Source organism: Sus scrofa, chromosome X (genome assembly GCF_000003025.6).
Source record: "Sus scrofa isolate TJ Tabasco breed Duroc chromosome X, Sscrofa11.1, whole genome shotgun sequence".
In the NCBI taxonomy this organism is placed as follows: domain Eukaryota; kingdom Metazoa; phylum Chordata; class Mammalia; order Artiodactyla; family Suidae; genus Sus; species Sus scrofa.
In genome coordinates this window covers 40058775-40083296 of record NC_010461.5, presented here as the reverse complement: position 1 = coordinate 40083296, position 24522 = coordinate 40058775, and the positions used below count along the sequence as shown (strand labels likewise).

General features: G+C 35.5%; 1 protein-coding gene across 8 annotated transcripts in view; it reads right to left on the bottom strand.

Moving 5' to 3' along the window:
- KDM6A (lysine demethylase 6A) overlaps positions 1-24522 on the bottom strand; it is a 200434-nt gene that overhangs the window by 70901 nt on the left and 105011 nt on the right. For all 8 annotated transcript variants that reach the window (XR_002340583.1, XM_021079778.1, XM_021079779.1 and 5 more), the window contains exons 6-8: positions 17457-17577; positions 6690-6744; positions 2449-2483 (exon numbers count right to left, since the gene is read on the bottom strand). Coding sequence is in view for 7 of the 8 variants with exons in the window: in XM_021079778.1 (XP_020935437.1) it covers positions 2449-2483; positions 6690-6744; positions 17457-17577 (211 nt within the window). In the remaining variant the exon portion in view is untranslated. The remainder of the gene's footprint in view (positions 1-2448; positions 2484-6689; positions 6745-17456; positions 17578-24522) is intronic.

Here is a 24522-nt window from a genome sequence, read left to right as displayed (position 1 = left end):
TGTCTTCAAATATTGTAAGCTCAGTAACACCACAAAGCCGTTGAACTTGCTAACACCTCTTTATCGGAATGACCTAGCAACATACACATACACATACCACCCCCAAATCAGGCCCAATTGATTATATCACTGGCTCCTCTCTATTCAGGACTCAACCCAAACAGCTCTTACTTAGAGAGGCCTTCCTTAACCATTCTAGTTAAAAATGTTTTCCATCACGTTTCACTTTTAATTATGTTCTTCTTGCTTAATCCTATGAAAGCAATGTGGGAAGGACCTCTTGCTTTGTGAAATAATACTGAATTCTTTCTACATTTATTAGCAGGAAGACTTCTTCCTAGCTAAAGAAACTACCCCTGAACTGTTTAGTTAGCTAGCAGTAGTCACTAACCACATACGAATACTTAAATTTATATATATTTATGGCTACACCCACAGCATATGGCAGTGCCTGGGCCAGAGACTGAATTCAAACTGCAGCTGCGACCTACACCAAAGTTGCAGCAGTGCTGGATCCTTTAACCCACTGTGCTGGGCCAGGGATCAACTCTTGCCTTTGCAGCAACCTGAGCCACTGCAGGTAGATTCTTAACCCACTGCACCACAGCGGGAACTCTTTAAATTTAGATTTTAAAACTACATATTCATAAATAAGGTCTGCTGATATGATCTGCTGAACTATAAAAAGTAACTTTCTATAAGTAGGTAGGTAAGCCTTTTTTTCTTAATTCTTCATCTGAAAATTAGAATGCTTGCTATAAGCACTGGAATGGAGAATTACCAATTCTAAAATATGCTTATAGTGTCACCTTCCTGCCATCTAATATGCTTTGCCTAGCATGAATTTTGTTCTCTTTGTTTTGATTAATTTTAATGGGCACTAAAATTTATCAAATGAAAGAATCAGTGGGGGGAGGGACCTGTCCTCACATTACCATCACAAGATTCATTTATTTTGCTTTTTAAGGCCACACCTACAGCATATGGAGATTCCCAGGCTAGGGGTCAAATTGCAGCTACAGCCGCAGGCCTATGCCTCAGACACAGCAACGTGGGATCTGAGCTGCGTCTGCGGCCTATACCACAGCTCATAGCACTGCCGGTTCCTTAATCCACTGAGCGAGGCCAGGGATCAAACCCTCAACCTCATGGTTCCCAGTTGGATTGTTTCTGCTGTGCCACAACGAGAACTCCCTTCACAAGACTTTTAATACCAACAGACAACTTTTCATCAGGAACAATGAAAGCCAGAAAACAATGGAATGCCAATTTTAAAGTGGTCAAATAAAATAATTAAATAGAATTCCATCTCTAGTAAAAAACACTCATTAAAAAGAAAGGTGAGATAACTTCTGCTTTACCTAATGACAGAGCAAGGGGAAAAGCTGGGGAAAAAAATCAGAGCTCATATTTTTGAAGGCAGCAGAGAGCTCCTGAGATAATGAAAACAGAAGGAGCTAAGACGCCAAGGAAAGAACTTTGGAGAGGAAGCTTATTTCTATAGCTGCTTTCACCCTGGGGCCTTTACTGACTTAGTAAAAAATCAGCAGTTGGCAGGAGGCTGGGAGAAGCACTGCCAGGTAAAGATTCTGATCCACAATATGCATGTAATTCTCACATGCGTCTTCTCAAAGTGGATAAAATCCCTAGCTTGGTACAGTATCTAAACCTGAGTGTGCATCAATTCTGATCCAGTGGACATGTTCGCATGCATGTGTATGTTTGTTGGGAGGTGGGTAGAGATGTCTAGGAATCAGATATTAATTTTGTAGGACCACTCCATGGTGGCTCGAAAACAAAAGAGACCTTAGAAATTATGTCTAAAATAAAATAACTATAAAATTTTGTGTTTTGGGTAAACTAGGATTACCTAATATTTAGTTTCATACCAACTTATGCCTGATTTTCCCTATTACTGCCTAGAGTAAATGCCTATGTGTTATACTCTTTATCATACAACTAAGCAAAATGTGCCATACATAAAAGTAAAATGTCTTAAAATTAAACTGAAAAACTCTTAAATATAGCAGCCATAAAAGTAATGGTAATGACATCAAGTGGTTACTTATGTGCCTTTCAAGTGGTGACACATGGAAAGGATATTTCAATCATAAGAAAAAGTAAAACTAAAAAAACAATACATTATAACAACCATCTATAAACATTTCAAAAAGAAAACTAGGCATTTCATATCAAGAATCAGAGAAATCTTCTGAAATTTAAGGCTGCAGAAAGTTGAGTTTAGAGGTACATCATACTGAACGAAACTTCTTTGTATACAACAAGCATTTGTAATAACTATAAACCCAAAGTAAAATCTTGACCACATTTAATGAGTATAAAAGGTACGTTAGAGGTAGTGCCCAGAATTCCATTAAATTATCTGATTTCACTTAAAATGATATGGGTGATCATTTCTGTTTAAGTAAGGTAAGTTATAACACTTACCTGGGTTTCATATAAGTGGGCAATGTGAAATTGAACTGCAAAGATGATGGAAAACAAAAATCAATAACAATAAAGCAATGTTTGGGTAAATTAATTAAGAACATAAAATGTAAAATACAAGCACGAGCTATTTTACAAAGATTTAAGTAACAACATAACTTGAGTAAAATAGAATATACAAACATACATGAACATGATAATAAACCACATGTATTCATTGTTGGTTGTTATATTTGTCAATGTAAATATTAAAATAACATAAAATCTATAGCAAGTGAGTATACATCTTACAGTGTTCAAAATGGCAACATAAAGCAAAGAGAGGAAACTTATAATCTATACATTTTAAAACATGGTATTTAAAAACTGAGTTCCAAGTCCAAAAATACAGTAAAGTCAGTATTTGATTTTAAAAAATTAAAACAAAAAAATTCTGTTTTCTTTATACCAGATTTCATATCAACATTTACAAAGAAGTCACAGACCAGGACGACACTAGTAATAACACACAGAGGAAATAAGTTGCATTTCTCTATCAGTTCTTCATAATTATTATGTTTTAAAGTCAAATCACTTGGAAGGCAACAATAGTAAATAGTCCCAACATTAACAAAAACCAAAAAAACTTCATGTATTTCAGCTTTTGTTTTCAGTTCTTCCAGATACTGTACCACCGGAGTTATGAATAATTCAACAAAAGCAGTAATGAACCAGGAATCAAAGCTGGATTCTAGCTTAAATAATATGACATTCATCCTTCAATGACAAACGTCTTTTTTTAATCCTCTGTCTACCTGGTGGATTTCATAGTGGGATTGCAAGGAGTCTGGGAGCCTTCCAAAATTATATGCATAATATAAATGTGGATCTTTGAAAACAAGGTCAAGAGCTATCATCAATTTCTCACTGGTATCATAAACTAACTCTCTCACTGACTCCCCCAACTCCCAGATTCACCTGGGAGGCTTGTTAAAAATAGAGATTCCTGAGATTACATTCAGTGAGCCTGGGGCAAGGCCTGGAAAGGTGCCTTTTTACTCAGTTCTGCAAGGGATTCTGCTATCTTTTCCCTAGACCAGCACCTGGGAACAGCTGAAGCAAACAAGCATAAGGACCAAAACAAAATATTATCTGAACTTTAAAATAAGACACTGCTCTCTTTATATATAACCATTAAATGTCACATGCTAACTAATCAGACACAAAATTAAAACATCTTTATAAGATGAAAATCGACTTTTTGTGAAAAGCACATGAAAATAATAATAAAAGTTCTACAGATAGAAATATTCTCTTTACCTACATCTGTTGAGGGGTTTTCTTATTCCCTACTCCCTACTCCCCCTTTCCAACACAGCTCTCCTTGAGAGTTCCAGTCCAATTCTCATCTCACTACATTATTAGATGGAAACTGGTGTTACAGGGGAAGAGAATGAGGAAGAGATGGAAAATCTATGCCCATTTCCCCCCAATCTTCTTACACCTCTAATAAAGGTGACATGAAGAAAAAAAAATCAGCAGCAAGTTGGCATGCGATTCCCATTCCAAACTTCCTCCAAACTCAGCAAGGGCTTTCCTATCCCATGAGTTACTAAATCCAGTGCCATCTTTTGTGGTGTGAAAACCAATTTACATTTAAATTCTTAAAAGTCCTCTTCAAAGTAAAACATAACCACACAACTAAGAAAAAGCTCCATTTGGCAAGTCTCAATTAGAGGTAGAAATTTTTAACAAATATTGCCATAAAAGGTTCTAAAATTAGGCTTTACTCAGAAATTAATACAGTATTTTTAGAATTATTAGAATTAATTAAATCTAGAAAAAATAATTTTAACCCGAGGCAATCATATAATGAGAAGTCTCACATCACCATGATTCTACTTTCAAAACACAAACTGTGATTAACCCCTCTTAAATAGCTCTAGAAGCAGTAAGTGTTACCTACTTATTTTTTAACTGCATAAATGAGTTGTGCTATAAAATAGAAATCTCACAAAGACTTTCTTTTAAAGCTCGCTTTGTTTTCTATAATCTTGTACTACTACAAAGTAACAGGGAAGATTTCAAAAAATACTCAAGGTTTGTGGCATATAAAATAGGTAATGATATCAATTCAAAGAGAAATAAGTTTTACAAAGGTATAAAGATCCTCGTGTTTAAACAGTAGTAATGTCTAGCTCAAAGTAAGTAGCCTATATTTATCAGTGCTCTGTGAGACATCAGCCATTTTTATCATGGTTACCAAGTAGTTATGTGGACTGTCTAAAATGAACTACCCAAATCCACTGAAATATAATGGCCTAATATCTCTAAGTAAAGCACATGCCTTTCCATTAGAGTAACCAACCTTTTAGCACTCAAAGTTCTGAGTCTTGGGGAAACTCCTCAGTCCTGAGCAAAACAGGCCATTGGTCACCCTCACTCTTATTTCCCTTCTTAATAACCAACAGAAAGAGAGGAGTGGTAAGTTTGAAAATATATTCATGATTATTCAAACTGTCCTCTTCAAATTCAACTAGAAAGTTATCTGCCCTGTGGTAATCATTCTACATAGGTGTTTTCCTCTCAGGAGCAATGATCTACAAGTGAGTTTTAATCTCAAAAGAGCACAGTAAAAGGAGGATTTACCAAGTTTGACATTTATGAAACGTCGCTCAAAAGTTATCATTCAAACTGACAAGTACATATGAAAGTTAGCTTTTTAGGCACTAGATACAATCAATTTAAATAAAAATCAGCTTTTTTTGTCATAAATTAATTTTAAAAGTATTTTAAGAGTTTGTATTCTCGATGGTTTATATAACCTGGACATGTAATTAAGAAAGAAGTATAAAAAATTACTTTATAAATTAATGAGTAAAATTTTTTCTAATTTAATATAATCTTAGAAGCTAAAATATTGCTGCATTTGTAATCTTTCTACCATTTATCCTGTAAACACACTTATCAGTACTAAATCCTGAATTTCATTTCAAGAAAATAGACATCTTTCATGTTCTCTCGGAAAACTGAATTTAGTAGAATTATGATATCAGTCTGGTCTAGATGATGATTTAATCCACACTATGAATTCATATTATATAAAGTTATATTCAAATTTCTAGGAGCTCCCGTCGTGGCCCAGCAGTAACAAACCCTACTAGTAACTATGATGATACGGGTTTGATCCCTGGCCTCACTCAGTGGGTTAAGGATCTGGAGTTGCCGTGACCTGTGGTGTAGGTGGCAGATGCATCTCGGATCCACTGTTGCTGTGGCTGTGGTGCAGGCCAGCAGCTATAGCTCTGATTCAACCCCTAGCCTAGGAACTTCCATATGCCATGGGTGTGGCCCTAAAAGACAAAACAAAAACACCCCCAAATTTCTACAGTTTTTTTTTTTTTTTTCACTGATTGAATCATTTCAGGCATTTTTACCACTGAGATTACTCTTCACTAAACATCTTTCTATATGGTTAAAAAATGAAGTCACAGCAAAATACTGACTTTTTAAAACCTAGAATCTTTTCATTGATCTGAAATGTTTATGATTCAATTTTTTTATACACTCTAATTAAAAATTTTATTGTTCAAGCAAGAAAGATTTAAAGAAATCCAGCTTGAACTCCATGAATATTCTTTAAACCTTTACTGGTTACCTTAAAGTACACTAAATAAAAATGCCAACACATACTTATGATAAACCTATCATAATCAACCCAATCCACTTTTGGAAAGAAATGTACATGGAAGCAGAAAATAAATGTCTAAACAAAACCGCTATATCAGAACATGCTTCACACACATCCTTTTTTGATAACTGACATATCTCACCTCAATCTCTATGTATAATGTTTAAAACCATAATAACAAGTAAATTTTCATAATTACCAATAATTTTAATACCACAAAGCAGGAATCAGTGAGATAACACATATGAATCTTTGTATACTCATTTTTCCTAGACTGGTAAACTCTGTATTTTAATCCTATCACTTACAATATAATTAATACACAAATAATCAATGTTGTTCACTAGCATGATTTTAATTCAACAAGCCAGTTCAACTGGCATCTATTTTAGCTGTTCACAATAACTGGTCTCACACGTTCCATCTGTACAAGTAGCCATAGCAACCAATACAATTAGATCCAACAATTCTAGGGGGAAAATTGCACAAAATTTATGTCTTATTATTACTATTATTTGCTGTAAAGTGATCTGAATACACGTAGAAAACTATGGTACTTAATAATACTTACTTTCAGCATTGGACAAAGTGCAGGGATTACAGTCAACCAAAGCTAACTGAAAATGCTGCAAGAATAGAGTGAGAAAATTAATGCACTAAATTCAGTCACATAAATATATATTAAAATAATTTGGGGGTATGTAAGGTTTAACATAGTATAATGAAAGTATGCTATGCAAATAAAACATACTAGACAACCACCTAGAATTACCTTGAACATGTAGTGCTGGCAACAAACAGGTTGCTGCATTATTTTCTTAAAATAGGTGAGAATGGAGGATTGGGGAAAAGTTAACTTGATGTCAAGTTATCCTATGTAATTTAATGGCAGCACTTGCGGCATATCCAAGTTCCCAGAGTAGGGGTTGAATCAGAGCTGCAGCTGCAGGCCTACAGAAACACTGGATCCGAGCCACATCCATGACCCATGCCACAGCTTGTGGCAACGCCAGATCCTTAACCCACTGAATGAGGCCAGGGATCGAACCCACATCCTCATGAACACTATGCTGGATTCTTAACCCGCCAAGCCACAATGGAGACTCATAAATTTTTGTTTAGATGGAAAAAGAATCAGGTTTTTAAGTCTTCCAGTAAATAGAAATGAGTGACAGAACACCTTAAATAGAGCAGATTATTTTTACAACTGAAAGTAAAAGTTCAATGCTATTAATGTCAAAACACCACAGCCTATCTCAAAATGAGAGTTTTAAAAAAGATTATGAGAATTATCATAAAGGGAAAAACTATCTGTCCTTACTGACTCTTTGATAATAACTGTACTTAGTGACTTTTAAAAGTATTTTAAGTACTACAAAGAATGCATCAAATAGCCACACAAAACCACCCCACATAAAGAAAACCACTGATACACCTTTCAGTAAACTGAAGGGAGATGAGGGACTAAGGTGGGCATGGCATGATCTCAGTTTTCATTTCTGGCATCTAAACAAGATGCAAAATATATGTACATATAAATTAACACATAAATCAGCAGAAATAACTATCAAATATGATAATCAGCCCCCACACCTAAAGATGCTATGGTAAAATATCTAGCATCCATCTCTGCAAACAACAGAAATGAAATGTAATTATCCTTTTAGAATGTACAGGCTATTATATGTGTAGGCAATATTAAGCCACTAATAATTTATAGCATCCACTTGTAGTAGTATCATATAAGCCTCACCAAAAAAATAAATAAATAAAATACACCATGTCAAACTTAATGTGTGATACTAATCTTTAAGAATGCAATCATCAGCAAGAACACTGGGTGACACTTGGCATCTAGTTTATCAACATTAAAGCTGCCATATAAACTAATTAGGAGAAGGCAAACAAGTACTAGCATTGGTATAAAATCTTTAAGATTCAAAAAAGGTAAATCTCTTTGAACTCTTTTAAAAGATATTTCCAGAAATGTATATTCAAATTCTCTGAGTCTCCACAAAATTTTACCATTAAAAGTAACCAAAAACCAAACTACAAACTGTTTTCCAAAAAATCGACCATAATAAGCTCATTCCTATCTACAATCAAAATGTCTAAAGAGCTGTATTTGTTAGGGAGTTCCCTGGGGGTGCAGCGAACCAAGGATCAGGCATTGCCACTGCTGTGGCTCAGGTCCAATCCCTGGCCTGGGAACTTGCACATGCCGTGGCAAAACAACCAACCAACCAACCAAAAAAAAAACAAGAGCTGTATTTTTTAACTGCTGGACAAACTGAAAATTGATATGCACAATGACAGCTTCCAGATATAAGCCCAAAAGGAAGTTTCTTTATCAAGAGAAATAATCACTGGCAAGCTTTTAATACTACATTTTAACACAAAATCAACAAAACTGCATTTGGTCAACTAGAACTCTCAATTAGCAAAAATATACTAATATCAGGTACCCAGTGTTACACCAAAAGAAAGATTAAGAAGGCATCACTTGGTACGAACCAGTAGTTGTTATATTCAAGAATGTCTGTTATGTGCATGCATAATTAGGCTAGCCTACTTTTGTGGTGCTCTTAATATTTAAGGGTTATAACATTATGAATGGCCAAGCTACTAACAAAACTATTATGACCCTTGAATATTAAATATTTAATCCATTCAACAAATACTTCAAGCCCCTATAATGTCCTTAGGACAATGCAGATACTAGGGACACAATGATCGAGAAAACAAAAGGGAAAAATTATTGGCCATGGTTGACCAAATGGAAGGAAAAAAAAAAAAAAAAAAAAAGAAGAAGAAAACCAACATCTGAACACTTCAAGAACTGCTTTTATTTTATTTTTATTATTTCCCCTGGCCTACTAAGCAGACTGTATGGTCCTCAAACATCCTTTTAGTGTGCTACCATAGCAATAGAAAATAGACTATTTTAAAAAGTGAGTGCAATGAAAGCAAAGAATGCTTTTATAACCAATTGTTTTCCTCCAGACAAAGAGTAGCACAGCAGCCACACATTCATATTGTACTACATTTCTAGGTCTAATCTATCCTACCAGCCTCAATTAACATTTAGGTAAAGAACTTTCCTAACTGAGCCAAAGGATACAAACTCATCTGCAAAGATACACCCTTCAAGATGGCTATATTTTAGTTTCACTATTACACTGAAATCCCACAAAGAGCAGGCAAATGCGTAATTTGAATTGCCCAATTTCATCTATTAATATTCAAGGTCCTACAATAAAACCTGGCAGGAGTAGTAATGGACCATGTTTTGTTTTTTTTTGTTTGTTTTTTTTAGGGCCGCACCCATGGCACGTGGAGGTTCCCAGGCTACGGGTCAAATTGAAGTTGCAGCTGCCGGCGTACACCACAGGCACAGCAATGCGGGATCCAAGCCACAGCAATGTCGGATCCTTAACCCACTTGCAAGGCCAGGGATCGAACCCATGTCCCCAAGGATACTAGTTGGTTTCATTAACCACTGAGCCATGACAGGAACTCCTGGACCATGTTTTATATAGGTATTAATCAATCTTAAAAATGGTCACTGATGCACCATTTCAAACTCAGAACATCATGAAACATTAAACATTTCCAAACAGCAAAGACATGTAAAAATTAACTTGGCAAAATAGTATATATTCAAAAACAGGCATGTGAGAATGAAAGAACTTACAAAATAATTACTTAAATTTAAGAAACTAAGAACAGCAACACAAAACCACCTCACGTAAAGAAAACCAATGATACACTTTTCGGTAAACTAAAGGGAGGTGAGAGAATAAGATGGGGATGGCATGACCTCACAGTTTCATTTCGAGCATCTAAAATAGAAGCAAAATAGATATATCTATTCACATAAAAGTCAGCAGAAATGGCTACCAATTATGCTAATCAGTCCCAAACCTGAAGATGCCATGGTAAAATATCTAGCACCCATCCTTGCAATTGATAGAACTAGAAAGTATCTGTACCTCACACGGATATACTGTAGTACTGAAACGAACTACTGCTGCGTCAACTAGTTCCTATGCAGTAGAGGCTTCTCCAATTCAAAGACTATATACAAACCTCAAGACAGAGAGCATTTTATAGGAAATTAATTTCCGGAGTTCCCATTGTGGCTCAGTGGTTAACGAATCCGACTAGGAACCATGAGGGTGTGGGTTCAATCCCTGGCCTTGCTCAGTGGGTTAAAAATCTGGCGATGCCATGAGCTGTGGTGTAGGTTGCAGACATGGCTCGGATCCCGCGTTGCTGTGACTATGGTGTAGGCTGGCGGCTACAGCTCTGATTAGACCCCTAGCCTGGGAACCTCCATATGCCGAGGGAGCGGCCCTAGAAAAGGCACAAAGACAAAAGAAAATTAATTTCCAAGCAAGAAAATTTACCTAAAACATTTTTTAAATGTTACAGCAATTTCTTTTAATAGAGCACTTTTGGTCCATTTTAATACAAGGTTTGATTCATTACAATTCCTGCTGACATCTTTATTACTGAAATCACTTTTTGCTTAAAAGCTTTTGACTTGTTCAATATTTCAAAATAACTTTATAGTATTTTGCTTTATATAGATTAAGGAACTTGATTTCTATGGGGTGGGTGAACAACCTATACTGATGTAATTAACATGTAAAACTCCAGTTTCAAGTCTTTATTTCCCTTTAAAGTGTTTCACTTCTGTGTTCCCATTGTGGCTCAGCAGTAACAAACCCCATTAATATCCATGAGGATGCAGGTTCGATCCCTGGCTCTGCTCAGTGGGTTAAGGATCTGGTGTTGCTGTGCTGTGGTGTAGGTCGCAGACGTGGCTAGGATCTGGCATCACTGTGGTGTAGGCCAGCAGCTGCAGCTATAGCTTCAATGTGACCCTTAGCCTGGGAATTTCCATAAGCCATGGGTGCAGCCCTAAAAAAACATAACAAAGTGTTTTACTTCTAGCTGTATTGTCTGTGATTATCTCAGTCTTTTCAATAGTAGAACCCTCCAACTATATTCCTAATCCTGAAGACAAGCAATGAGGTAACTAATTTTCATAACTGACAAATTAGGATTATATGTATAAATTATTAATTTGGAGCAATGTTTGGATTCCAGATCTAATCTCAGATGTTCTGATTCAGTGGGCTGGGGATGGCATTACCTGAACCAGATAAAAGCTTCTACAAATTATTTCAATGCAGTCAGAGTTAAATGCCACCATTAGAAACTTGTAAATTGTGTGCTTAACCTCCAAATTCTTATTTCAGTCTACACGGACAAGGTATGTGTAGTCAATACTGCTGTCTATATTCAATTAAAGCAGACACAGCATTTTAGGAATAAAAATGTTGGCAACCATTTTTCTACTCTATGCCAGGCACTCTGCCATGGCTATGTATCTGTTGAACTGAATAAAAGCGTCACTGAAATTAATACTCTAATAGAAGTTTAAAAGACAATTCCATAATGGAATCCAAAAGACATAGATGAGGGAAGAAACGAGGTCCCTTCAGGCTGAAGAAACAACTTTCTACCACATTTTATAAAAGTATAAAAGTACAGGCATGCAACTGATAGGAAATTTTAAAACAGTGGTTTTAGTATGTGTCTAATCTGTGTACACGAATGATCAGAATATGCACTGACTTAATTTTCAAGTCTAGTGTACAATTTGTGTTCATATCAAAATAAGACTGTACACAAATAACGTGAATATAATATATATTTTATAAAGGGGATAAAGCAACAATTTGCACTGTAAAATGTTGTTTTGGAACATAACCTTTTTTAATAAAATGTGACACTGTATATACACTGAATGCTTCACAAAGCTACATTTGAAGGTCAAATATTCATAACCAAAAACTTAAGTAGTTATGGGTAAACACCACAAAATGCTTTTTGATTAGAAATGACTTCCTGTGTTAAAATGTATTTGAGGAGAGAAACCTGACATGGGAAACCTGGACTCATCCCAACCCCTCAGTATTAGAGAGGATGGTCACTGCACATCTGTGAGCAGTCATGTCCTTTTCAAACACGTACTTGGAGGAACTGAAGTACTTCAGCTATTATACTACTTCGCACTTGAAAGTATGTAATATAACTCTAGGCAGAAATAAATATCAAATGGAAAAACAAAACTGGGCAGGCAGTCCAAAATAGAGAACAAAGTATTACATGGTTAGATAAACCAATTAGCTGATTACCACATACCAGATAATAGTATCCAGGGAAGATTAAAAGGTAAAGTATAAGTTGATGAATAGTAGAAGAAAAAAAGAGCAGGGGAAAGATTTTTGTCCACAAATGAGGAAGAATGGACAGAAGACAAAATAAACAGCAACAACCATCATCTGCCAAAAGGAACAGTGACATTACACTCAGGTGAAACCAAGTTCCACTGCCAACGTGGCAATTGGGGTGGTGATATTTAAAGGTGCAAACTTGAACCTAGTAGATAACTAGATCTAATGCACAGCACAGAGATTACAGTCAACAATACGATATTATAAACCTCAAAATTGCAAAGAAACTGCATCTTAATTGTTCTCAATAAAAAAAACCAATAATTATGTGACATGGTAGAGGTTTAGCCAATGCCATGGTAATGATCATACTGCAATATATAAATCTATCAAATCAAGACCCTGTACACAACACGTTAAAGTTACATATCAATTATATCTCAATAAAAAATTAAAAATTTTAAAAGCCTAGAATTTTCAAAATGCCCACTGGAAGAGCTAAGCTATTGAATATCATGGAGACAATAGGGCAGGAGAGGGTATAGAAAAATTACAGCAACGTTCATTGTCTTTAGACAACTGAACTAATAATAAAAACAAGCTGTTAAAGCTTCAACAAAAAAATATTACAGATACCTTAGAAACTTAAAGCTTGGTTAAAATTAATTTAATAGCTAGTATTCAAATTCTTAGTATTTTATATTATAGAGTTGATAGCTTAATTAAATGAAACAAATGATTTACACATTCCACATTAATAAATAAAATAATAAAAGAGGCATTTCACAGATTCAAAAAGTGGTTTCTAAAAGGAAGAATATATCATCATGCCTTGACTTATTCCTTGTCTTAATATCCTGGCATAAAAAAATAAAATAACAATAAAATTCCTGAGTCTATAAAGGGTATAAGAGGCACCTGGAAATGGTTTCTAGAGAAGAGTGTAAAAAAAATATATATATATATGGAAATGCTATTTCACTCAGAGGGCATTGAGAGAAAACTGCACTGTCAGTTGTGTAGAAAAAAAAAAATTCTATTTTAAGAAATGACAAATAAAATCAGCCTCTAGTCCCCCCCACAATATTTCCAGCCAATCCTATGAGAGGCATTTTATCATTTTGCAGCCTCTTCCATTTCATTAATCTATCATTCAAGGAAAACTAAGCACCTGGTAAAACTCTAAGCTAACACATAAGTCTCACTTGTGTTCAACTCATTTCCTTTGAATCATCTCTGTAACTGTCACTTTCCTAACCCTTTCATATTCCTAACCCTTTCAACTGGCACTTATTTTCAAATATGAAATTTGACTCATATTGGTATCCCAGCCAATAATCCCCAAGTTTCCATTAAAAAGCTACCTTTTTTACTTTTAAAAATCAAAAAAAAGTTCTAATGCTGGCATATTTTCAGAAAACTTAAACATGTAAATATCAGGGAGAATTTTTATATAATTTTCATTAAATAGATGCATTGGCATTACCTCATCAAAGAATATAGGTGTTGCTATATATTATTTTCTATTTATTAGCCTCATATGAAGGAAGTAATTTTAATAGTCTACCAGGATGTGAAAATTAGAGACATTATATAAAACTATTTGTCAAATTAGTGTACTTTTATTGAAGTAATGATAGCACACTGCCTCAAATATGTAATGAATGTAAAGCAATTATCATTACTATTAAAAAGTAATGAAATAAAATTCTGAATTAATTATATGGAGATAAATACGCAACCAATCCTACCTAGGAGGGTATTATCTGAAGCAGGGAAGAAAAACAACAAAAGATCATGTAGAAATGTTATCCTGGAATGGACTCTGGTTCAGATAATATTAAACTAGTTAATAAATTAAGAATTGGTACCTCCACCACTCAACTAAACACATGAAATCTTTTTTGGCCTATTTAATGGGAAAATAACACCAAGTGATTAAAAAGTAAGATGAGAATTAACCTCACATTTCTGAGGATGAGCAGAGTGACAGAAACAGAAGTATTAAATTCTAGGTCAGGAAAATGGATTTCACAAACATTATCTATACTGGTTGCAGAGAAGTTTTAGATATGGTAGATAAACAGAGAACTAAAAAAGGGTTGAAAAAGCTTATTTGTTAGATATTTTTATACATATTATTTAATCTTTGTAACAGTTTTGTGTAATTGGTACTGCTACTTCAGTTCCACAGATAACAAAGAGGATCAGAAAAGCTAGGCATCTTGCCCAAAGCCACACAATTAGTTTCGTGGCAAGGTCAAATTTTAAAACCAAATTTGCTCGCTCAAGAGCTGTTTTCATAGTACCAAAACAGAATGAATCTGTTTCAGAAATACATTTTGGGAGAGAAGTTATTACCAGAGACAGAAATAAAACAGGAGGCCCTGGAATGCATTTCATGTGTGGGTGAAAAGAAGGAATCTATTATGAAAATAAACTGTATTTTATTTAAATATTTTACCATCTAAAACATACTGTATATGCTATATCCCTCTATCCAAGAGGGAAAGGAAATGAGGCAAAGAAGACCTAATCTGTAATGGACAGATTGTTTGCACCACCCCCACACCAAAATACTCTTTTTACCCGCCCCCACTCTTTTTTAGATGGGAACAGTGTATTTAGAAAATTGAGCTCTGCTCAAAAACTGGGCATAACTGGTCTAAAAATAACACCTTTGATAAACAATCACCGAGAATGGACATTTGGCCTAATTCTGGCTAATGAGACGCAAAGTGAAGTATTCTTTAAGAGATGAACATGAAGTCAGGATCTTTCACCTCTATGACATGATTAATCAATTATTTATTGAGCATTTATTATATGCTAGCACTATACTAAGCACCTATACCACTACTCTATAATGTCTTTCTTTATGAGACATGAAAAAGAAATCATCTCATTCTGATCGCACCTGGCAACCAGCTTTAAGAATAAGCCAAAAGACAAGAAAATACATCATTAATGAAACCTTAGATCAGCTGAATCAACCAATCCTGAAGGCTGGACTTTATATCATATGAACTACTTTTTTATTGCTATTTTAACAACAGCTTCAGTTGGAGTTTTCTGAGGTTGTAGCCCAAAGCATCTATACCAATACTCTGTGCTAGCAAACAACCTTTTCAGGTAGTGTAAAAGTCATCAGAGGTTCCACATCTATCCGCATGAAGCTAACATAATAGCCAGTCCACTTTAGGAAAATTGGAGGCCACTTAAGGGGAAAGAGGCATATCATTCCTTCTGATTCCTAACTTCACTTAAACTAAATGCTAAGCACTTATAGCAATACACTGAAATACCTCCTCTTTGATGCCTAAAAACAATGCCTAAAATTCTCTGGAAAATAGACAGGAACACTGGAGAGAGAAGCCTTAAAAAGTCAACATCAAGATGTGATTAAAAAAAAATCAAATGAAGCCTTCTCATTATAGGCAGAGAAATATCAAGGACTCCTGAAATTCTTTTTTATGTTCATAGAAATGAAACATATCAGAGTGGCATCAAGTACTTTAAATAAATGGAGGAAAGGCCCCAAACAAAAAGACTGCACTTACTTAAGGCAATTTTGCTAAAATTGCTGACTTGAAGGTTTCTTAACCTTTAACTATGCTTGAACAAATAGAAGTTTGTACACAGGAAGCTTTCTGTTGAACACAAATGAGTAAGCAAGAACCCTATGAAGCTGCCACAGAATACGGGTCAACACTGTTTCCCGAATAAAGGAAATTTTATATATTGCCACCTTGATGGAAACAGAGCTTGGCATTCATAGAATTGTTTAAAGTACCACTGTACTGATATTCAGAGATAACCACATTCCATAATTTGGGATAATCTGATTACTTTTTTCCACTCAAATATATTTCCTGGACAACATTTACGAAACTGATACAAAAAAACACTTCCACAAAATAAGTTTATTTTGTGTTATAAGACATTTTAAGAGTCTGGTTAGCTGGTTTACACTGTGAATGTCCAAGAGGAGATCAAAATATGCAAGATGGCATATCTGAACTAATTTTCCATTTCAAATCCATTCATATGCCATAGTATAGTTTGAGAAACGCTGCTTTAAGCTTGAGGAAAACTGATAACTTCTAGGCATCCTTTATTCTCCACGTTACTTACATTTATCCTGGGGCCTATTCTACCAACTGCACTTACCTTTGACAACTGTGTCATCTGAATACTTTACAATCTACTTTAGTGTTTGGGGCATATCTCTCTCTCTCTCTTTCATACCATTAGCATTGTTCTTTATAAACTCATGAAAGATGGAAACAGTCTTTGCAAAATTATCTATTTTAAAACAATTAGGCACTCCTAAATACTGTTTTTTAAAAAATTTCAGGAGTTCTTAATTTATTAGTGAATTCAAATTACAACCTACTGTAAAGTCATTCCTTATCCTTTATCTCCCTCCTGACCCTTCAGAATGAAGATAATCTGCAATGAAGATATTTAGAACACGGCAACCATTATAGATAGCACAAGAAACTCAATGAAAAATTTTGAGAAATACTAAATTCTATAGAAAGTAAAATATTTAACCAACAATGTATTATTTTGCTCAACAATCACCCTCATAAACAGTCAATTCAAATAACTTGTAAAGAACATACTTTTTAATAAACTTAAGATATGAGGCATGCTCTGCTGGTAGAGGTCAATAGACTGACCACAGAAGTTAAATGGTCAGTGATGGGATCACAGAGACAAAATCATTAAGCAGCTGCTTCTGACCTCTGTGATGCCAATCACTAAAGAGTGGAGTGATTCAGATGTCCAAACTGAGATTGAAACCTTCACCCTTTCCTAATGATAGGCCACAATTAAAACATTTTTTAAAAAATATTTAATGATATAGTTACCTATGCCTTAGCATCGTAACTACTCTGTACTCGGAAACCCAACCTTATGTATGTATCCTCAGTCCATAGCTGATACACGGTTCTTTCACCTAAACTTTCAAATATTCTTTTGAAGTACCAATATAAATTCCAACATTTCTCAATGTTCTAATATATAACAACTCCCTCCCCAAAGAAACATTGTATCTTGGAAAAAAAAACCCAGCAACCTACCTTTAAACTAGACTCATAGTCTGTGTTCACTTTGAACATAAGCCCAAGACGCAAATGAATTTCCTTGGCTCGACAAAAGCTGGGATCAACATAAAGCACCTCCTGAAATGCTTTAATTGCCCTGAAAGAACATAGACATAAGATATCTTTACTTTTTAACACTTACATGAATTTTTTGCTCGGTAGCACAGTACAATTTCTGTTTTATGCAATACTGTTTTAAAGAAAATGCCCATTTTATAAAAATCATGTGAATGAACATTAAAAAAAAAAAAAAAAGACTGGGAAAGGGCACGTTGGTCTTTTATGTAACTGAATATGTATAATTTAATATAAAAGAGGACAGAGGAATTTATTCCCAATTACTTGAATAACTTTCATGGCATAATAAAATTCTCAGTGTAAATAACTGATTTCATTATTTCTAGAATTTATTAAGGGAGAGAGTGGGGAGGTAGAATAGTTTTGTTTTTAAGGGAGGATATATTAATCCTGTTTCTAGTCTATTCCACAAAATTGTCTTTTCAATTTTTTTATTATTTTTTTAATTATAGCTGATTTACAATGTTGTGCCAATTTCTGCTGTACAGCAAAGCAACTCACATATATATATACACACATTCTTTTTCATTATTCTTTCCCATCATGGTCTATCCCAGGAAATTGGATATAGTTCCCTGTGCTACACCGTAGGACCTTGTTTATCCTTTCCAAAGTTATTTATTAGTCCGCATCTACTGATTCCAAATTCCCAGTCTATCCTTCTCCCTCCCCCTTCCCCCTTGGCAACCACAAGTCTGTTCTCTATGTCTGTGAGTCTGTTTCTGTTTTGTAGATAGGTTCATTTGCGTCCTATTTTAGATTCTACGTGTAAGTGATATATGGTATTACTCTCTTTCTGACTTATTTCAATTATGATAATCTCTACATGCGTCCATGTTGCTGCAAATGGCATTATCTCTTTTTATGCAGCTGAGTAGTCCATTATATATATATGTGTGTGTGTGTATGTATATATACATATATAATAGCAGTCCAGTCCATTATCTATATATACACACCACATTTTCTTCCCTTTTTTTTTTTTTTGGTCTTTTTTGCCATTTCTTGGGCCACTCCCGCGGCATATGGAGGTTACCAGGCTAGGGGTCGAATCAGAGCTGTAGCCGTCAGCATAAGCCAGAGCCACAGCAATGCAGGATCCGAGCTGCGACTGCAGCCTACACCACAGCTCACGGCAACGCCGGATCCTTAACCCACTGAGCAAGGCCAGGGATCGAACCTGCAACCTCATGGTTCCTAGTCGGATTCGTTAACCACTGAGGCATGACGGGAACTCCATACACCACATTTTCTTAATCCATTCATCTGTCAGTGGTGAGTCTGCTTTACTAAAACTTTATATTTCTTGGGAGTTCCCGTTGTGGCGCAGTGCAAATGAATCCGACTAGGAACCATGAGGTTGAAGGTTCGATTCCTGGCCTCACTCAGTGGGTTAAGGATCCGGCGTTGCTGTGAGCTGTGGTGTAGGTCACAGATGTGGCTCAGATCCTGTGTAGCTGTGGCTCTGGCACAGGCCGGCAGCTGTAGCTCCGATTAGACCCCTAGCCTGGGAACCTCCATATGCTGTGGGTGTGGCCCTGAAAAAACAAAAGACAAAAAACAAAAAACAAAACAAAACAAAACTTTATATTTCCATCTTTCATATTTAGGTTTACAATCCATCTGCCCCACATTTTTTACATTATATGAGTAAGAGGTCAATTTTCTCTTTTTTCTATACAGATATCCAATAGCCCCTACATCATCTATAGAAAAGACTGTCTTTACCACAACTCCATAGTGCCACACTGTCCTAAATCAAATGTCCATATCAAGTATCTTAGTCTATTTGTGGGCTCTCTGCTATGTGTCACTTTATGTCTATCAGTCCATCTTTGCCCCAAATTCACATTTTATCTTTTATAAAAGTTCTTAATTACCAGTACAACATATATACATGGACAAGGAAAAAACACCTTTTCACTGAATACATTTTATATCGCTTAATTTGATCAGGTGAATGCACTATGTACTCCAAAATGAATTAAAATTATAACAAAGGAAATGTCTACTTTGAATTTTAAAAATTATAGTATCACACATAACAGTATTTTAGGCATCATTTTAAATCTATACATGATTTAAGGCTTGTCACAAGTAAAAGCTAATATATTCTTTGCAAAGCTTTTGAAATCAACTATTCCCTGCCTCTGTTTAATCTTAAAGGTGACTATTTAGAATCTTAGACAATTACAAAACACAAGTCAATCTTTTAAATAAAAAGTTCAAAATATAATACTATAAAAGAGAGCAAAACAATATTCCCTATGTCTTTAGGTAACTTTCTTTTGACTTGTATATTATCTATTCCCCCCACACACTATGTGGTTATATACACTTATTATAAAATTAAGCGTTTTAAAAGGTAATATTTATTGTGAGAGGTGAGGACAGTAGGTCTGGTATCAGATACCTTTGCATCTGGTTAAATACCTTCTTCCTAAAGAGCAGCTTGGCATCTATGTTTTAGATGGCATTTCAAATGGTTAGGAGTGTGTATGTGTTTTATTATCTGGTATGTATATGCAGGAGAAGGAAATCAAGAAAGAATTTGTGCAAATTACCTTTCCCATTCTAAGGCAGCTTCCTATTTCTCTCAGACTTCAAGATACTCATCCGCATCTGCTAAGTCCTCTGTACTTTTTTCAAACCTTTCTAATACGAGGAGATGCAACTACAGCCTCTATATTCTCTTGGTCATGTCTAATAGCACCACCTTCTAACAGAACAGGCAATTGTGTGTGTGCATATGCACGAGAAAGACAGAGTTGGTGTGTGTGTGTGTGTGAGAGAGAGAGAGAGAGAGAGAGTTGGGGGATGTAACACTGGGGAAGAGACATAAAAAAATGTTAGGAGGAGAACTGCACCATAAATGATACCAATTAAAACATAAGATATGGAGTTCCCATTGTGGCTCAGTGGTAACGAACCCATCCAGCATCCATGAGGACGTGGGTTCAATCCTCAGCCTCACTCAGTGGGTTAAGGATCTGGCATTGCCATGAGCTGTGGTATAGGTCGTGGATGCAGCTTGGATCTGGCATTACTGTGGCTGTGGCATAGGCCAGCAACTATAGCTCTGATTCGACCCTTAGCCTGGGAACTTCCATATGCCATGTGTGCAGCCCTAAAAGACAAAAATGACAAAAAGAAAAAAAAAAAAAATCCAAAAAAAACCCTCCATAAGCTATAACTGGGAAAAGGTATGCAGGGGTTTTGAAAGCTTCTAGGGTGATGGCAATGCTTTATTTCTTGACCCAAGTAATAGTTAATGAATGTTTATTTTATAAATAACATGTAAAGTTTATAAGTTTGTAAAATTTTCTTTAGATGTATTTTATAATAATAAAAGTTGAGGGTAATGCTTCATAAATTCCTTAATTAACTTTATCTTATGATACAGGTCAGAAAACTCCTATAGATAGGGTCAGACCTAAAGCATATGTCCACATATGCCAATTAAAAACCCAGGCAGGCCTTAGTCAAATACATGAAAGAGAATGAATGGAAGTGGAAAACTGCAAAGGAAAGAAGGAATAAAAGAGAAAAACGGTATAAGGAAGAATGTATGACAAAGGGAAGATGGAAAATATAGACCATCAATAACAAGTCCTCAGGAGAAGTACTTCCTACTCTGTTTCTATTTCTAGCCTTTTCCCAACCTATTATTCATTGACATCCTTTACTCCATGGGTACCTTTAGTTCTTATCTAACCTAGTTCACAAAGTAACACAAGTGCAAAGAAACAGGTTTATTTTCAGAAGTTCTCTAATACAATGTTAATACACTGGAAATTTAAAAAAAAAAAAAGATTAACTTACCAGCAAAAATACACATTTCAACACACTTGTCTGGACTATACTTATGTCTGCTCTTTAAGGACCATCAAAAGCGCCCATGACAAGGTAAGATGAAATATATCTATTCATTAAGTTCTCCTAGATGTTTCAAAGTTTCCCTCAAATTCAGTATTTGCAGATTCAATCTTTAATATCTCATTATTAGATAACCAAAGAGACTCCTTAAAGACTTCCCTTGCTCTGCTCTGGCTTGCCTATGCTTCCTTAAACATGTGGCTCCCATGATTGCCTACTAACCACGATACTCTTAAGTCAAATCCCCATGTAGCATTTAAGGTCTGTGAGCAGTTATACCCATTTCCAGTTACACTCTAACACTGCTCCTCCTCAGCTGTGAGCCCGCTTACCTTAGGGTTCCTTCATGCAAATGCTAGCCCTGGGGATTTCACTGCTTCTCCTCAGGATAGTCTCCTGACCTGGAATCTTCTCACTCTTCTGATTCACTCTAAATCCACTATTACCTTTAAGCCTCACCCCCCCAAACTCAATGCCAACTATTTCTTTTTTAACTTTGTGTTAACCAACAGTTAGATCGACTCTATAATCAAATAATTTTATTCTCTACCTATCAGTGTACTATAGATACTACAGTGTATCTCCAGTTTTTCCTAGTCTATACCTTGAGGTCTATATTCTGCTTTTATTTTTAAATATTCTAGATATTATAAGAAAATGTTTAATAGATGTTTACTGATGCCATCACTTTTGGGGGGAGCCACACTTGCAGCATGTGGCAGTTCTCAAGCTAAGAACCAAAATGACACCAAAGCAGTGATAACACTGGATCCTTAACCCACTGGCCCACCAGGGAACTCCAAGTGTCATCACTTTTATAGTTAGCTTACTGGACTTCTTGTTGAGGGGTTGGGATGGGATGCTCCATAGCCTCTTTACTGATCAGCTCTCCTCAGCGGACAAAATAGATCTAAGTATTTTCATTTTCTTTACTAAACTTTCTATCCATCTTTCTCTCCTGTGTGTTGCTCCCATTTTTTCCCTTTGGGGCTGGGAGAAGAAAGGGGGAAAAAATGTGTTTATGCCTTTGGAAAGAAGGGAACATACAGAGAAAACAGGAACCACTCAGACTACATTCTAATTTTGTTCATCGTTTTACTGCATTCATATCTCACCAAGCTACATGCAGCCAGTAAATGATGTCTGCAGCACAAGCTAGATTAAAAGACCAACACGTACAAATTCTACTGACGTCAGTGTTCTGATTGATAAAGTTTTTTTGACCACACCCATGGCATGTGGAAGTTCCTGGGCCAGGGATCAAACTCACAATACAACAGCAACCCAAGCCACAGCAATGACGTTGGATCCTTAACATACTGTACTGCAAAAGAACTGCAGACAATTTTAGAACATGAGAAATGGCTACCTAAAACTATAAAATACAATTAATGATACAATGCCTGGAAAAGTTTATAGCTTTCAAATATTATAGTCTCTACTGAAATTTTTGAAAAGTTCATACTGCCAAGCATGAATATCCACGCATTTTCTTCTTAAAATCTAAAAAAGTAGCTTTTATATAGCACCAAAGTTATTTCTATAGATTTTCGGTTTAAATTTTTTGCTTTTAATTCTTGTCACTGTTAACAATTTTAAAAAGGAAACGATAAAAAGCTAAAACTTCAATAGTACTACCTGCAAAAAACACACATATGCTGAGTGTATTTTAAAATAATGGTCAGGAGTTTCTGTCGTGGCTCAGTGGTTAACAAATCTGACTAGGAACCATGAGGTTGCGGGTTCGGTCCCTGCCCTTGCTCAGTGGGTTAAGGATCCAGTGTTGCCGTGAGCCGTGGTGTAGATTGCAGACGCGGCTCGGATCCCACATTGCTGTGGCTCTGGCGTAGGCTGGTGGCTACAGCTCCGATTCGACCCCTAGCCTGAGAACCTCCATGTGCCGCGGGAGCGGCCCAAGAAATAGCAAAAAGACAAAAATTTTAAAAAAAATTTTTTAATAAAATAAAATAATGGTCATTTTTAATAAGATTTCTAGAAAGTCATTTTTTATAAAAAGCCTCTTTTAGAACTTTACCAAACTATAATGAAAACAATGATATGAACTAAATATCCTAGCACAATAAAACTTTGAAACGATAAAACTAAGTTCTCTGAAGCTAATGAAGCTGAGTCTAGATTTTTCCATCAGGGATATCTGAAGGAATAAAGGAACTAATTCCACAAATGTTCATACTAATAAAAGGGAGAATATTCTAGCTCTAAATCAATAATAATATATATACATCACAGATAATATATTTGTACACACACACACAGAAATTCAGAGGTTCTTTTAAAATGAGACAAATAGTAAGATTTGATGAGGAAATCAAAGGGTCAGGTAAGGTAAGCTTTTTTAAAGGTGGAAATGGAAAAAGGCAGACCAAATAGAGTAGTAAATGGCACAAAGCAAGTTATACAGGTAAAAAATGCTCTAGATATTTTCAGGGTAATGTTCACACAGTAGTGACTGACCCAAAGAATATATTTAGGGGAACAATAGGCTAGAAAGATCATTTGAGTTTGTAACAGAGAGGACCTTAAATGTGAGGCTAAGTTAGAACTATCATACACCAGGTTATTCCCACTGACATTTGCTAATGTATTACCTCCTGGTTTGTTTGCCCACTCTACCCATCTTCATTTCATCACTGCAAATGGGGGATGCCTCTGTCCTTCCCTTACTACAAAATTCATGTTTTTACCCATAATTTCCCTGAAGCTTAATCAGTCCCAGGGCTTCCAAATTCCCTCTGGTTGTCACTGGTAACTTTAATTTTACCAAAACTGCCTTAGTTATCTGCTAGATTTTTCAAAACAGAAGCGAACAGAATAAACTCAAGACATGTTAACAGGAACTGTTTTATTTTAATGGAAATATACGTAAATTTTTGATGTAAGAGCATTAGTTTGCATTATGATAGCTAAAAAATCATGTATTAAATCTTAAGCTTTTGCCAGACTTCATGCTAAACAAGCTTCAGGATCAATGGTGCTATCTCAACTACATTAGGTTTATGTTTCCACCCAAAGCAGGGACAAAGAGTAAAGATTCCTACACCCCTAAGAACACTTGAAATTGATCCTA